This window comes from Haemorhous mexicanus, chromosome 2, assembly GCF_027477595.1.
Source record: "Haemorhous mexicanus isolate bHaeMex1 chromosome 2, bHaeMex1.pri, whole genome shotgun sequence".
Classification (NCBI taxonomy): domain Eukaryota; kingdom Metazoa; phylum Chordata; class Aves; order Passeriformes; family Fringillidae; genus Haemorhous; species Haemorhous mexicanus.
This window is the reverse complement of record NC_082342.1, coordinates 55611904-55627719: the sequence shown is the minus strand read 5'-3', so window position 1 is coordinate 55627719 and position 15816 is coordinate 55611904. Positions and strand designations below refer to the sequence as shown.

The 15816-nt window shown below is 43.8% G+C and overlaps 1 protein-coding gene across 1 annotated transcript; it reads right to left on the bottom strand.

The window, feature by feature from the left end:
• Positions 1 to 253: 253 nt before the first annotated feature.
• Positions 254 to 15375, bottom strand: SERTM1 (serine rich and transmembrane domain containing 1). The gene is made up of 3 exons (XM_059838876.1): positions 14872 to 15375; positions 8267 to 8368; positions 254 to 2930 (listed from the first exon to the last, which is right to left on the bottom strand). Exon 3 carries the CDS (start codon positions 2745 to 2747, stop codon positions 2424 to 2426), a length of 324 nt encoding a protein of 107 aa, XP_059694859.1. The 5' UTR covers positions 2748 to 2930; positions 8267 to 8368; positions 14872 to 15375; the 3' UTR covers positions 254 to 2423.
• Positions 15376 to 15816: the final 441 nt, after the last annotated feature.

The window sequence follows — 15816 nt, the reverse complement described above, 5'->3', positions numbered from 1 at the left end:
CTGGAAAAATACTTTCTGTTCTGGGGAAGTTTGACAACAGCTCACTGAAGACAGCCGATGGGGCTTCAACAGTTTGTATTTTAATATTAAATGTCTCTATATCTGCAAGTATAAACACACTGCTGGGAGCAAACACCCATCTTGACCTGTGGTCTCATCTCTGGTTTTGATTAAATTCCTCCATTTGCAGCAAAGGAAGCAACAAATTTACAACTTTGTCAGTAAGGGAAGATAGTCAAACAGTTGCTCTGTCTTGATTTACAGCTCATTTATTTCTATCTGCCAGTGAACATACAAATACAGTCTGTAACAGGTTTGGGATTTCAAAGAGCTTTCAGAAGAGAAGTAATGTTTCCTGATCCCTTTTAAACAACTACCTCTTTTTTCAAGGCCAGTTGTCAAATACAGTGAAAAGTGACATACAGAAAACTTTTGTCTAGATGAATAGAATATTCCAAGCTGTAAATATATCCATCAAACCAGTTTGGCTCAGAGAATCTGCAGGTTTACATTCTTTATTAGTCAGCAAGTTCTTTGGCCTCTGTAAGGAACTAACCACCACCATAAGTCATTACCACTTACCATACTGCATGTCTACTTTTAAAATCTGAAAACACCAACTCCAGCATCATCTGTATTGTTTGGCAACAGCAGCTACATTTCTAATGATTATATTTACACCAGACTTTCCAAATTTGTATTTTAAAACCTGTGTAGTTAATGACAGACTCTGTCTTGTTTACAAATGCATGGACAGCTTGGCAAGAGGTATAAATGTGTTTGGGAAGTGTTCCCTAACCCCTCGGCCTGCTGGGCAGCAGTGCCACACGAGGGGAGGGCAGCTGCTCCTACTGAGATAATCCCATCCCCCAGAGTCCCCCAGTGACAATGCCATACCTTTCTTAGGTCTCTCCAGTGACTTGCATCCAGCCACGAGAACAAAATTTGCATGGGCTTGGGTGGCAGGACGGAGCTCTGGTCACACAGTGCAGTAAGCACAAGGCAATTGCACCAGTCTGGTGTTGTAGTTCTAATCACACTTGGCACTTCAAATCATAAATTTGAATGTCTGGCTTGATTTAAAGCCCAGCTGACCATAGGATCCAGTTCACAAAGCTGCTCATTATTTTACTGCAGAAATGGAGTGGCATTGTTACACTTCGAGCAGGAGAAATGATAACCCAGAAAATGACATGCAAAGAGGACTGAGATTGTGAATCCATTTCTTTTCCCCTCTCACTGGCCTTCCCTTATTTTGATGGGGAAAAGTGGCAGAGCCACTGCCATTCATCCTGCCCATCCCTTCCTGCCCTCTGCAGGTACACCTTGCACTACCTGCAGGTCAGAGCTCAGGTCTTCCTGGACATTGTGCAGATCCCTGTGTGCCCCCCTCCACCCAATGCAGATTTCTGAAATCACAGGACAAAGGCTGGCCCAGAAAGCCCTCACAAGTACAAGCAATTTCTGTCCCTGCTGGCCCTGCTCACGTGAGTACAGTCATGTTTCTAAAGGACACTTTAGGAGCTCTTCACTTGCTTCCTGTATTTGGTAGATGCAGGTCTTTCACAAGAAACCACTACTTGGTCCTGGTATCCCGTAAGAATAAGCTGCAGTATCGGTGAAGAATGAAAAGGAGTTGTGTGGTATTTACGATTCAGCAGCAAAAGCTGCCCCCTGGAGGAACATGTTATTAGGCAAATAAGATAATGAGATGCAATGGGGTCCAAAAATACCTCCACACATTCAACCGTGAGCATCGTTATTGTAGTCGCTTTACTAAGTTAACCAAAGAGACTCAAAAACTGAAATACAGACTTTATACAGAACGAGTTAGGAGTACAAATAAACAAAAGCAACATTCTTCAAGAATTAGTTCTGTTTTATAAACATCAATAAACACTGAAAAATATGTGAAAACTAAAAAGAAAAAAAAGGAAACAATATCAACAACTTTAAATTGTCTCAGTATTTATCATTTAAGCAGTTTTTTTGTACTTTCGCAATAGGGATTTCATCCAGAAGTCCTTATATAATTAAAAAAGGAAAATAAAAACAGTCAGCATATTGCAGACACAAGACCAGGGAAGGGGTCACAATTAAAGCAGAAAAATGACACATTCAGTTAGAAGTGTATTACCATTTGGCAGGAATACTCTTAATGAACACTGCCTATGCGTGAGAAAGAGACAGCATCACTATTACAGGCAAGAAATGATGATCAGGTATCATTCATTATCCATTGTCCAAAATTAAAATTAGTTCAAGGGGAAATGAAAACTAGAAAAGGAGAGGGGAAAAAAAATAAGGAAACTTTTAAAAACACCTCTTGATAATAGTCTTCTAAGGCAAATGTTACATGCACTACCTCCCCAAGAAGCTAAACAAAGCTCTTCCATTCCCCATGTGTTTCCTTTCATTTGTTTTCATGAAGAAAGGTTTGAGAGAGCAGAGCGCTGGGAAGAAATACTGCAAACCTCTAAATTAGTAAATGAACTTCCAGCATCACTATTGTACTCAGGGTAGGAGGAACTGGAAGAAATTATGTTTTTCAGCCTCTGAAGTGCAATGATCAGTAGCAAAAGGAGAAAAGCTAAGAGACTAAGGAATATAGAAACATAGACATAGACGTTGGATAAACGGCCAGGCGATGAATCCACTGAAGTTGAAAGGGATGTGGGATACAGCTCCAGAAAAGTCCCATTTTCCATGTTTCCCACAAATCCAGATGAAGGGTCGGGTTCTGACATTACTGAGTTTGTGTTTTAAAAATCACAACAGATCTTGTATTCGAAGGCAGCTTTAGTGGCATAAAAAGGGTTTATTTTAAGCGAACATTTTCCCATCACAACGGTGAGATGACAAGTCAGCCAGTGAATGAATTTATCCTTTACTGCTCAAACCAGGACAATTTAAGATTTTATCCTTCAGAACTGCAAGGGGGAAAAAAAAAAAGAAGCAAGGTTAATTTAGTAGCAGATAATGTGCACCTGATATAATTTAGGTCTTAAGAGTTACATTTCTTAGCTTGAAGATGCAATTCTTAAAGAATTAACTAGCAATTATCTTTATATCTCAATTTTCCAAAATGCAGGGATGAGGAGAAATCCTACTGAATCCTAATGGATTGACTCTTCCCAACCATGAGCTGGGAACAGCAGAACAAAATTGTTCTGCAGAACAGCACAATCAAAATTGTTCTTTACATGGGACAGAGGTACTGGAATCCAATTTATCTTGTGATAAAAAACCTAGTCAAGTAATGAAACTCCCTCTCAAGACTTCAGCTCCTCAACCTAGATAAGCAAAGTCACTAAACATCACAGCTGACAATGAATCCATTAGATACTTACTCCACAGTGTCTTGCCAGGAGTACCTAGAATTAAAAAATCTGCCAGACTTGCTTTCTTGCTGTATTTATGAAATGTTTTGAATGGTTTCAAACATCAAAATGTACTTTGCTGTAATTCTGCCATGGAGATCTCAATGGCAGGCATGTTTCAGTGGAGTGATGCAGTTTCTGACCCCAACAAGGAAAATCCCAAGGAATTTTGGGCAGCCCTGCCAGCCTAGCAAGCATGAAAGGACTATCTAAGGGCTATGGACAAGAGGTTACATACCAGATGTTGTTTTATTGTTTATTTATTGTGTTTGCTGCTTTATAGTGGAGCTTTTGGTGGTCTTAATCAAGCATACCAACAGCCTGCAAGATATGCAGGAGTACTGCATTTGCAAATACCAGATAAAAAGATTCTTACCAGAGTGGTATATAACTCACAGTGATGCATAAAATATACTAAACTAAAACCATTTTCTCACCCTAATAGTATTTAGCCCCATAGGAAACCGTATTTGTTGTACCTCCTGAAATAAGTCACAACAGACTGAGCAAAGAGAGATCCTAATGAGATTATACTCCTTTTGAACTGTCTTTAATGTGGTGATATAAAATTAACTAATGGAACAATATGTGTTCATTTCATGTTCTGGAAATAGTTAAGTGTGTTATAGCTAACTTATCCTTTTTAAAAGATAGGCTTTGATATAGAAGATATTTATTCTTAATTACGTGTCATAATGAAAATTAGATCCATAATTAATTTAATTGCTCTATAATAACTTAAGGAATTACTTCACATGAATTCTTTAACATGGCAGAAGTTGAAAGCCTTTAATTTTTTCTCAAATTTGAAATCTACTACATTCTGCTTTTACTGCTAGCACTTGACCCTGGTACAAGGAATAACTTTGGCTTTTTTGAGGACTTTTTTTGAAGATAGTGGAAAATTTAGAGTATTAAATAGGACTAATCAGAATCTCAGTTAAACAGAGATGTGTTTTGCTAAATCAGAGCTTTTATAGGTCTTACAACATCACCCAGGCTATTTTTATATGAGTACTTTGTAGTGATGTAAACTCTGATTCCAAATGAAGCTATGAGTAGTTTTATTCAGTGCACCACAGCCACCACTTCAGCTCAGGTTCTTGTTTCTACTGGGAGAGGAAGGTAAGTGCCATGAACTGTCTGTCTGTCTCTCTGACCCTGATCCTTCTGAAGAAATAACCCCCAGAGAGTCAGATATCAGCTTCACTTTCTTGTTGGTAATTAGGTTTTTTTTTTTTTTTTTTGTTTTTTTTTTTTTTTTGCAATTCTGAAAGCTATACAACAACATCATAAGATTTAGCCCATACCTAGTCCCCAAAAATGATTTGGAATTTTGCCACTGACATCAAAGCATAATGGCAAAGCTGGTAAACTGCAATAAGCCTGTTGTCTTTCTGAGAGCTGTAAACTGACCCAGGAAATGAACAATGGAGGCAAAGTTTTCACATTCTGTAGTGGTCCCTGCTTTTCCCTCATCTGTTTTTGGAAAGTTGAGTTGGTTTAAGGCAAAGCATGAACTGCAAATATTGTTCCTGAATGACTGCAGATGGAGAACTCTATCTGACAGGAGGCATCTTTCCAATTAACCACTTTTGAAAACTGCTGGGACAGCAGAACTGGCACCCGTCTGCAGGGGACTCAGGTTTTGTGGTGTAGCTGCGTTGTGTTGTGTTAGGTTGTTCTGTTCCCCTCTCAGTTTGTATGTTGGATTGTCCTGTTTCCTCCCCTTAGTTGCAATGGTTCGAGCCTGGTTCACTCTGCCCTCCTCCCCACTGCCTGTCATCCCTGCTCGCCCCCCGCCAGCCTTATATATCCTTCCTTCGATCCCTCCCTGGTGCCCTGTCTGTCACTTGGCACTCCCTCCCTTCCCTCTAGAAACTTCTAGCTGGAGCGTCGAGTGATTGGATCAGGGACCAGAATCCCTCCCTCGATGTATTCCGTTGGTCTGTCCCTAATTTCAATCCCCTGCTTCCCGCTCCCCTCTGGTTTCCCATTCGTCCAGAGGTGGTTTCCTCCCCTGTTTCCCCTGCCCTCTTAAAAGCTGCTGCATTTTTGGGATCGGGGCTCCAAGCGGGAAAATTTATTAGAGGTGCTAAAGCCTGATTATACCCTCGGCTGGAGTCAGCTCTCTTTCTTTCTCTTGGCTGTTGCTGCGAGCCCCGTCCGATGCAGGGAGCTGCCTTCACAATAGCGTGGGGCTGTATCCCTGGGCGCTGTCTCGGGTGAGACCCGAGAGTGCCTCTGCTGCAAGCAGTGTGCTTGGTTGCTTGCCGGGCGAAAGGGGGAGGACAAGCCTCCCCCCGACAGCTTGCTGCTTCATAGCTGGATCTGGATTAGTTTGTCAGAGGCACCTCTGCAATGCCAGGACAGGGCTGTGTGACTTGAGGAGGCTCCCCTTGTCCTCCAGCGCAGCCTCACTGCTGAAAGCCCCAGATTATACTCTGCCTTTCTGACTATGGCTGAGTTCTCTTGCTGCTATTGCTCCTTTGATACACAGCCTTGCTGCTCCAATGGACAATGTGTCTAGAAGATAATACACCTTTCAGTAAGGTCCAAGAAAGCACAGACTCTACCTCCACACTACTCTGGTTTTAGATGTACAAGAGAGCCAAACCTTGTTCTGCCATTCAATTATGGTCCTCAATTATGAGCATTGGCACAAAAGGAAAAGCTCTCCTAGATACATGGTGTCATTTGTACATCCTGGCTTTTCAAACAGAGCCACTATATTTAGCTATATTCTCCCAGCTGTGCATTGTTTTTTTCATTCATGTCCTTGGTATAAATACCTCTCACAGGTGAGGACAATCACTCTTACTCCAGGGGTAGGCCAACTTGGCAGATACTGTAGGCAGGCTCAGTTGGCGTTTTTAAATATTTCTTTTTATCCTGTGGTAAGCAGGAGATGGGCAAGGTGGCATTCACTAGAAGGGCAAACTGAGCAAGTGAGGGATCAGGCAAGGCATCACTGTGTATCACTGTGCAGGTACCAGCAGTTCCATGCCTGAGCAGCCATGCCAAAGCTAGCCACTATTCCATATCTGATGGGACCTGCTAGAAAATCCATTTTGTAAGGAAATGCAAATGTGGTCAGGAGCAGAGGCCTCACGATTAGCATATGCCCTGAGAGCCAAATTATATGTAACATACGTAATTTAATCTTTAGCATTGCTAAGACAGTAGCCATCTCCCAGTTCAGACCAAAGTGAATATTAAATGAGACTGCAACACTTTGTAGGATGGCATGAACAGAGCTTTTTCATGCTTCCAATGTTGTAAATTTTCTTTACTGCCTGTATTGTATTTCTTTATATATCTTGATGCAACAACTCTACTTCTCCAGGCTCAGACAGATAAAATTTAATGGCCTGCACTCACATTACTGAAACCCTAAAAACTGAGGAACAGGCAGCAAAAATAGGTCTGGTAGACTCAATTTCTTGTGAGTTTATCAGCCACAGAAAAGCACTTCATTTTCTTGGCTCTTCCTGTATTTTTGTGACTACAAGCTGAGAAACATCTCGGTTGTTTCAGTGTCTTCAAAGCATTTAAGCAGAGAGACAAACTGACATCAAAGAAAATCAACGTTTGTGTATTACATAAACTAACACTTTTGTCACAATTTCCTACGAACTGTTTCTTTACAGGTAGAAGATATCCTAGAAAGCCCTTATGGTAAACATCTTCTTACAGATGAGATCCTTATTTGCCTTTAGCATAGTTACAACAGAGAGGTCCCTCATGTGGCCAAACTTCAATATGCTCTAACAGGGCAGGAAGAGCAGGAGGAAGATTGTACAGGTTCCCAGTGATATGGTGATGCCAGTTCTAAGATTTACTCATCCCTAAAGATGTGTTGCTCCTCCCCAAGTTCTGCTATCACAGTGATTCATCATAAAAGCTGGCAGCAAGTCTTCACTAGACTGATATATGTAAGAAGGCCAGGGAGCTCCTGGTTTAATTCTTTCATCTTCCCACTCTTGTTTTCTACATTTATCTCCTTCCTAGGTTACCAATATTTCCCTTCCAGCAAACATGTAACACAAAATATTTAATGCCAATAAAAATATGTTTGCATGCTCATACTAAAGGGCCGAATGAATTTTACATCCCAGGAGCCCTTCAGCCTTGAAAGGCAATATGCTCTAGACTGGAAAAGTGTAGCAGTTTAACATCATGCAACTAAATAAGACAGTAGCTCTAGACAGGATAAAAGATGTGAGCAACATTTTATTCCTTTGAAAATGTAGGTAGGAAAGCCAAAGAATGACTTCTAGCTTGCAGTTTAACAAGAATGTGATCCTTAATGCTTCTTCTCGGATATATGCCTTTGGCAATTAAAGACCACAAGTAAGTAGGATGCTTCCTTTTTCCATTACAGATGGACCTTCCAGGAGCAGAGAATCCCTTTTTTCCACTCTGCCTGGGAAACAGGATCAATTGCCAACTGACTCAATAAAATAGAGCACAGAAGGAAAAGAAAAACTATTTCCTGCCACAAGCAAAGTTTTCCTTTTAATTTATTGTCTAATTTCATTTTTTATTATGATTTAATATGATTTAAATTTATGTCTTTGAAAATCTAAGAAGGCAAATGCCCAGATGGCTTGGTTGCAGGTTAAAATCAAGTTATATTTTGTTTGGGGGTTTGTGTGGGGCTGTAAAAAGGAAACCCTCTGAGCCATAAGGACACTTAGATTAATTTAGATAGGCTCCAATGATTCTCTAACTTACATTTCCCATGGATCTGCAGATTATAGAGTCATTTATATCAATGTAAATCAAAAACATTGTGACCTGGGATCAGACCCAGAACCCGTGAGTTTAATCTGGTTTTTAAAAGTAAAAGAAAAATAAGCAAGGAGAAAGAATAAAATACTTACAAGCAGGAAGAAGATATGGAAAAAGAAACTAAATGTCCAATGCAGAGGATGTGGTTGGTGATCACGCCCAAGTCTAAAGGGACTGCATGCTGAGAAAAGCCCCTATAAAAAAGCAAATAAAAGTGGAAGAGTTTAGTAATAACTATAATAATAATAAAATAAATGAAGGACGAGTGCTGAATTTTGACTGCTCTACTGGCAGAAATTTCAGGGAAAAAAGCCCAATCAACTGGAATCCTGGCTTGTGCTTTATTCCTGCTATCAACATCCTTCTGCTGCCCAGTTACAGCACGGCATGTACAGCATCAAAGCCATGATCCTGAACTCTGCTTTACACCTTTGATAACACCTTACTCTTGTTCTGCAGTGTGCTCCAGGACCAGACAGGCATTTGTCCTCTGGCACATTTTTAAGCACTAGAGCACTGTATCTGCTCTCCAATTCATTTCACATTATACCCTGAAGACTCCTGCCAGGAATCAGGTCTTTTGGATTACACACTATTATTTATTCATCCTCTTTATTTCTGACTATCTGCAGTTTAAATTTTCACATACTTGAAATATCCAAACTGAATATGTTATGTGCACAAGAATAGCTAGAAGAATTTTGTGTGCTACATGCATTCAATGGCTAAAATTAAAACATAGCCCCTGAATTGTTTTTAATAAAGTAAATGAAATTTCTTGTGTATGAAGAAATGATAGAGATTAAAGCAAAAGAGGGCCACTCTCAAACAGATTTTCCCCTCTGGGAGACAAAAGACACTTTCACAATCATTGTACATCTTAGAGCTCTGCCCCTTCAGCACATTTGGTTTGACTGTGTTAGAGAAGCAGATCTCTGGGGATGGATGTTGATGCATTGTTGTGCGGCTTTCATCCCTTCAGTCACTGAATCATTTCTGGTTTAAGCCTCTCCAAGTTCAATAAAGAAAATTGTCTAGTGCAGCTGTTAAAAGACAGTATTGTTGAAATCCAAATGTTTTGATAACACTGACTATACTAATGTTCCGTGAAAGGCAGTCAGACAGCTTCCTGACCATCTCTTTGTGAAGGAGAGGTAGGAGGCTGTAGGTGAGCCCCAAAGTCAGCTGCCCCAGAGATAGACCCAGCATATGCACTGGATGTGAGGGTGTGCACCTGTGTCACCTCACCCAGAACTGCTTCTGAGGCTGAGGCAGGTGTGGTACAGGATGGAGAGGGGTACAGCAGCCTCTGTATGAATTTTCTCAGGCAAATACGCCTCACACGGCCAAGAGCTCTACCCTATGCCCCTCAGTTTTGTCTGCTTGTAGCGGAGATCCTTTTCCTCCTCTTTCTTTCTTTCCCGGGGGATAGAGGAATAGATCTCTGCAACAGGGCTGTATCTTCAACCAAAGCAAATAAAAAGTATTTTGCTCATTTTTCTTGGGAGAGTCTGTTAGTCCATCTCCCCGCAGATTCACAGAGCACTGCTTTAGCCCACTCAGCCCCGCATTCAATACAACAGTGCCACAATCTCCAGCAAGGCAAGGGGACCAGAGCCTACCCAGTCTTGGGCTGATTAAACACGAAGTGAAAAACACAAGCGATCCTCGATCCTCGAGGCTTCCTAAGTGCAGGCATTCATATTCAAATGGCAAGTGTGCACAGTGAGGTGGGGAGGGCAGAACTTTTAATTATCTCTGAAGAACAGATAAATACTTGGACCAGAACATCAACAAGCTTATCTTCAGAAGACCCCTGGCCATACACAGTTGTATCCCACAGTCCTTCATCCTCTTGCAGTACTCTAATGCCCCTCACAGCTATTTTTACTATTTCAGCTGTAATAGTAGCCTATAGAAGGATTTGGCCCAAGCAGTGCATTCATTTTCTGTGCCAGTAAGATATGCAAGGAGTAGGGATCTATCTGTTCCCTGTAACTCTCAGGATGTGGAGAGGGGTAATGACTCTCACTGCTGTGCCTCTGAGAACTTAGATAGAGAAATGGGGCCCTACTGGTCTAGCATCCTATGAGAGCATCACCCAAAGGATACAGCCACCAAGGGAATCAGTCTCCTTCCTGTGCTGGTTTGTTAAAAAATATTTATTTCTCTTTTGAAAATTTCCTGTGGAAAAATACGGGTTGCTGAAAAAACCCACACAAAACTCAACAGCCTACTCTTTGCTGACCATAGTGATGGGTCATATTTGATTTCTTGGGGTCCAGTCCCAAATTTATTCCCCTTATTGCCATTCTGAATAACTTTTGTTGCCACTCTCAGCCAAATTCAACCCAGGCAGAAACCTCAAACAGATTTGAGCCCCTGAAGTTTAATGACAGTGGGTGATCAGGAAGAGAAGGCATGAAGGTTCACATAGCCATTTGGTTGCCCATAACAGCTTTAAATCGTAGTAATTGACTTCTACAGTCAAAAACAGCCACTAAGGTGTCACTGTCAAAGTGACAGATCCCAGCTGGAAAAGAGGTCCAGGGCAAGGTTAGCCAGGGAAGAGGAGAAACCAGCAGGTTTCAGGAATCCTTAACCTCTGCATTTTGTGTAATGACTTGTTTGATTTCTTGCAACATATGATTTGGAAGTTTTGTTTGAACCAAAAACTTAGTGTAGTGTGGAATGGCTGCTTAATGAGAAACGAAATTCCATTAAAACCTATTTTCCTCAGTGGAACAAGTATATGAAAGTATTTCAACTGCTTCTGCCTTGTTGCCTTCTTCCATGGTTGAGTTTCCCATTCCTGCTACCCCTTCCTTCCAAAGGCTGTGTGGAGCATCCCACCAACTGATAAGCCTCTCAGGAGACTCCATCCAGAATACACCTGTGTGGCATAGCAGTAACACAGTTAATCTCAGAACAAACTAAAGTTAATTAAGCTTTGCCACTTCACTCTTTACATGGGCTCCCAATAACCACCTCTTTTATTTGACACAGGCAGAGCAGCACTGGACTCCGCAACTGAGACCAAGTGGCCAGTGCAGTGGAGGGCTGTGCACTGTCTTCACCCTTCCTGAAGCCACCACACTTCTCATGGGGCAGTGCTTCAGCTCCTGCACATTGTTTATTCAGACCAAAACCAGATATATCATACCAAATATATCTTACCAGATAAAATACAAGCTCCAGGGCAAGCAGTCCTTGTTATCTAAGCTTGCTTTCATTTTCCAGTCACACTCATGTGTGAAACCAAAACCTTGCAGCGCTTAGACCCTCAGGTTCACCTCCGGGTAGAAGGGGAAAACCTCTCCAAAGTATCATACCCATCACCCTAATCTACAAGGAATGCAGTTTTAGGACAATGTGTGGCTAAATCTGGGACTGAATGGACTTAAGCTCTCTATTGTCTCTGCCAGTGCTGCAGCACATCCTCCTGCCCGATGCCGATGCCGTGGCTGCAGGCACGAGCGTACCTGAGAGCCCTCATCTCCCACACTCCATGTGGTCACATCCACTCCTGTCTCAGGAGAATTCTGGGCAGACTGCAGCAAGGAGCTCTGCTGAACAGTAACTGCCCTTTAACTTTGCTAGTCAATGGGGTTATTGGTCCTTAACTAGCAAAGATGTGACTCAGGAAGTAGAGTCCAGAATGATAGGAAAACACCTTTCTATTGCAAAATTCAGCTGATATGCTGATTTCCATATATTTTATAAAAACAACAGGTATAAATCACACATTTTTATAAATTACAAATTTTATAAATCCGTATCACACCCAAAAATGTCAAGCAGATTTCATTGCAGCCTTCTTAGGAACTTTGTCACAATATAAAGCTAGGACACAATTTTTTACACTGTGTGTAAAATGATGCATTAACAGATATTTCTGTTAATGCATCATTTTCAGATTTTTTTTTTTTTCCTCTCCAAAAAAGTGCAGGTTCAGTATCAACTACACTTAAATGTCTGTACACTTAAATGTCAAGGGAGTTTTAGGCACAAATGTGCTATCACAGTAACTCCATTCACTGTAACTCTGCTTCCTAACTTGGGTACCTTATGCTTTACTAAGAAAAGTAAGAAAACACCCTTCTCTTTTGATTCTCTGTTTCCCCTCACTGTAACAGAAGATCCCTATCCTCACCATTCCTTATTTTACCGACACAGGCTGCATGCATACCCTCCCCTGATGAAGAAGCCATGGCATATTTGTGTGCCTAATATTCACATATAGTCCCTGTTTGCAAAACAGCCTGCAACGACTCAGGCAAAGCGACAACACGATTGCAAAGGGAGCTGCAGTGATGAGCCACGCTGTGCTGTGCAAACATAAGGGGGCAGGGTTGCACCTGAAATGCCAAAAAAGAGCAAGTGAGGATAATGTAGGCTACGGAAGGAGAGTTTCTGCTGGTGCTAGATAGAGTGATCTGTTCAACAACTGCCTCTCAGATGTCCTAGCTTTAGAGGACACTGTCGTGCTCCAGTCCAGAGCAAGTGTAATTACAGTGGCAAGGATGATGACAGACCGGGTGAGGGCTCGTCTTAGCATCTCACCAAACAGCTGCTGAAGGCATCAAACCAAAGCAAATGTGCTGGGACATTTCAAGGAAATTAAAGGAATGATGGACAAAGTGCCTATATGAAGTTACAAGTAAGCACAAGGTGGAGCTGGGAGAAATGCAGAGATGATTGCTTGAGGGAGAAAGATGCTGAGAGCACAGGCTGATCAAAGCCTGGGGGTACATCCTGGGAAAACAGGAGACTTGGTACCTCATGTACAGGGCGACTGTCAAGGACACTTGAAGCCTCAGACTTCCATGTCAGATGCAGGGGGAAAGAGGGAGCAGCAGAAGGACTGACAAAGAGAGGAGATGCAGACAAGGTGGCAGGCTAAGAGGTGGGTTTTGCAGCAGCGCCATGGATCGACTCTGTCGTAACAGGATTTCCTCTGCGCAAGCCAGGAAAAGGAGGCAACCGCAGTCATGAAGACATAGGAGGAGGACTGCTTGCAAAAGAGTTCAGGAGGTAGAGGTGAAAATATACTGACTTTTTAGTATTTAGATTACAAGTCTCAGACCTGTAAGAAACATCAGATTTTTCAGCAACTTCTAAATGTACTCTTGTTGAGATAATTCCTCTTCTGCTTCTGTGTAGATAGGGTGCAAGAAGGAAAGGCTCTGTTGCTTCCTGCCTCTGATGGGGAATTTACAGAATACAATTTACAATTTGCACTGCACCAGTAAAACCCAATTATGAACAAAGACACTTGGCAGAGGCGAGTTATCCCAGTTCAGCCTATTACATCTGAAAAGGTTAGCAAAATGCCCACGACAACAACTTCCTATGCCAAATAAATTCACATATGTACATACATGGTGATAGTACTAGGTTAGACATGGATGCTGAAGTAGCCCAAGACCCCTTCTCCAGCAGTTCCCAGTCCTGCAGCATATATCCTGTTGACAGCAAAGCAGACGTACTGGATATAGCAAGTAGCAGCCTGCAGACAGGCCAGCCTGTGTAGCAGAGCTCAGGAAAGCTGGGGAAACATGAGGGAGGCAGGGGAGACATGCCTGCCTTTTCTTTCCCCACCTTGGGTGATAGGGGTGACCCAGACTGAGGAAGAGGTGGGAAAGGAAGGCAGCTAGTACACAGCTACAACCAGCAACCATCCCTAAGGGGAACAACCCCTTCTAGGCATAACAGTAGAGAGAAGGCAGCTGGTGGTTTCAGGTTGCGTTTTGTTTCGGTCTGTTCAGGCACAGGAAAGTTAGAGTGGGTTCAAAATGACTGTAAAAAGCAAAATCATAAGGAAACAGACACTACATTCCAGCTGGATCCCTTGTCATAATAAAACTGCCAGCACTATATGCATCTTATATAGTCCAGATTTTATACATTTTTCCTATTCATCTTTCTCCCATTCTGCTATAATTAGCTGAGAATTAATTAAATAATAGCTACTATGCATTCCTAATTGTCTTTGCTTATAGAAATGTTAATCAGCATGGCAAATTGTCAGCCCTTTACCACTATTTTCACAATCTTCCTCTAACCGTTTAGCATTTGCAAGGCTATGAAGAGTTTGCGTCACTTGATTTCTGTTCCAAACTTTATTGCATCTAGCAAGATGATGTTGAAATAGCCTGCAGCTTTCAGGCAGCCATAAAATGCTTGCAAAGGGCATATTTTGTGCATCCATCCTGTGTTTTTTCACATGCTGTGCTGTCTAAGCTCAGCTATTCTCCCACTACATTGGATACGCATGTTACAATTTATTTGCAGAGGGAGCAATGCTTTCCCCGTCATCTTTCTGCAAGCATTGTGGAAGAGCACACGGGTGGCAGCCTGTGCTTACGCCCGCTGAACCAAGAATTTGCTTGCACAGTGATGACCCAGTGGTCTGCGCTATCACACCCCTGGGCTGCAGCATCTTTCAGCAAAAGAAACCAGCCCGTGCCTCCCTTCTCTCCGCATCCCTCCTTCCAGAAGCTGTGCAGCCCCGTGCTGTCACGATGCTCCCCGAGAGCGTTCCCCTTTTTTGCCTCCGCCGAAAGCAATTTCTCCAAACCCAAGAAGCGTTCGTTCAATTCAAGCACTCGCCAACCCGCGAAGTGAGTTAGGTTAAATACAGGTTCTTTCCAAAAGACGTTTGTGAACGATCAAGAGCAGGCCACAAAACACATACCTCGGCTAAACGCTTGTGAAAATCAAATGCCCTTGGTTACAGCACAGGACAGGAAAACCGCTAAAGATGCTCCCTCGGAGCAGCAGCACGGGCGAGGCGCGGCGGGAGCTGTTCCGGGGCGCACAGCAGCTTCCCAAACCCGCCGGGGACCCGCCGGGACCCTCCTCAGCCGGCGCGGCACCGCTCGGCGCCGGACAACGGGAGCGAGTGGCCCCGGCGCTGCGGGAACGTGCGAGCAACAGCGCTCGGCCGCCGGGCAGCCGTGCTCGCCGAGGCTCCGCCGGCAGCGAGAGCACGAACAACGCGCGCCGGGTGAGGGCAGAGGCAGGGAAAAACACCCCACACCCGGAGTGTCGACCTCCCTCGAAAAGCAGACGGCTGACGCCGCCGGGATGCTCCGGCTCTGGATGCTCCGGCTCAGGCGCAGCTGGCAGCGCGGCCCCTTCCCGCCCGCAGCCGCCCCGCTGGGGCAGCTCCGCTCCTCGCTCCTCTCTCCCCGCTCCCCTGCGCGGCTCCAGCCCCCGCCCGGCTCCCGCTGCCGTCCCGCGCGGCCGCGGAGGCGGCGCCACCCCCGGCCCGCCCCTCGCCCGTTCCCGCCGCCCCCCGCCCCGCTGCCCCAGCGCCCGGACGGGGCGGGCTGTGCCGGGGCAGGGGCTGGGGCCGGCTGTGCGAGAGCCCGGGCGAGCCGCTGCGCTCAGCTGGAAGTGGGGCGAGCCCCTCACCTCACCGGTGTTAGGGGATGGAAGGCACCGGGCATCGTACAAACCCGCATCGACACATGGCTCTTACCGTCACGGGGCTGTCGCTCAGCATACATCCCTGAAACGAGCCGGGGCTGATCCTTTAAAAAAAAAAAAAAATTCCATATTAAGTCCGTATTCCACCGGGCAGAGCGGTCTGTGGGAAATGAGAGATCCTTCGGAGCAGAGCGTCTGCAGAGGGGGT

Coding starts and splice junctions, on each gene's coding strand:
- SERTM1 (XM_059838876.1), bottom strand. CDS start 2,747: ATGTCAGAACCCGACCCTTCATCTGGATTTGTGGGAAACATGGAAAAT.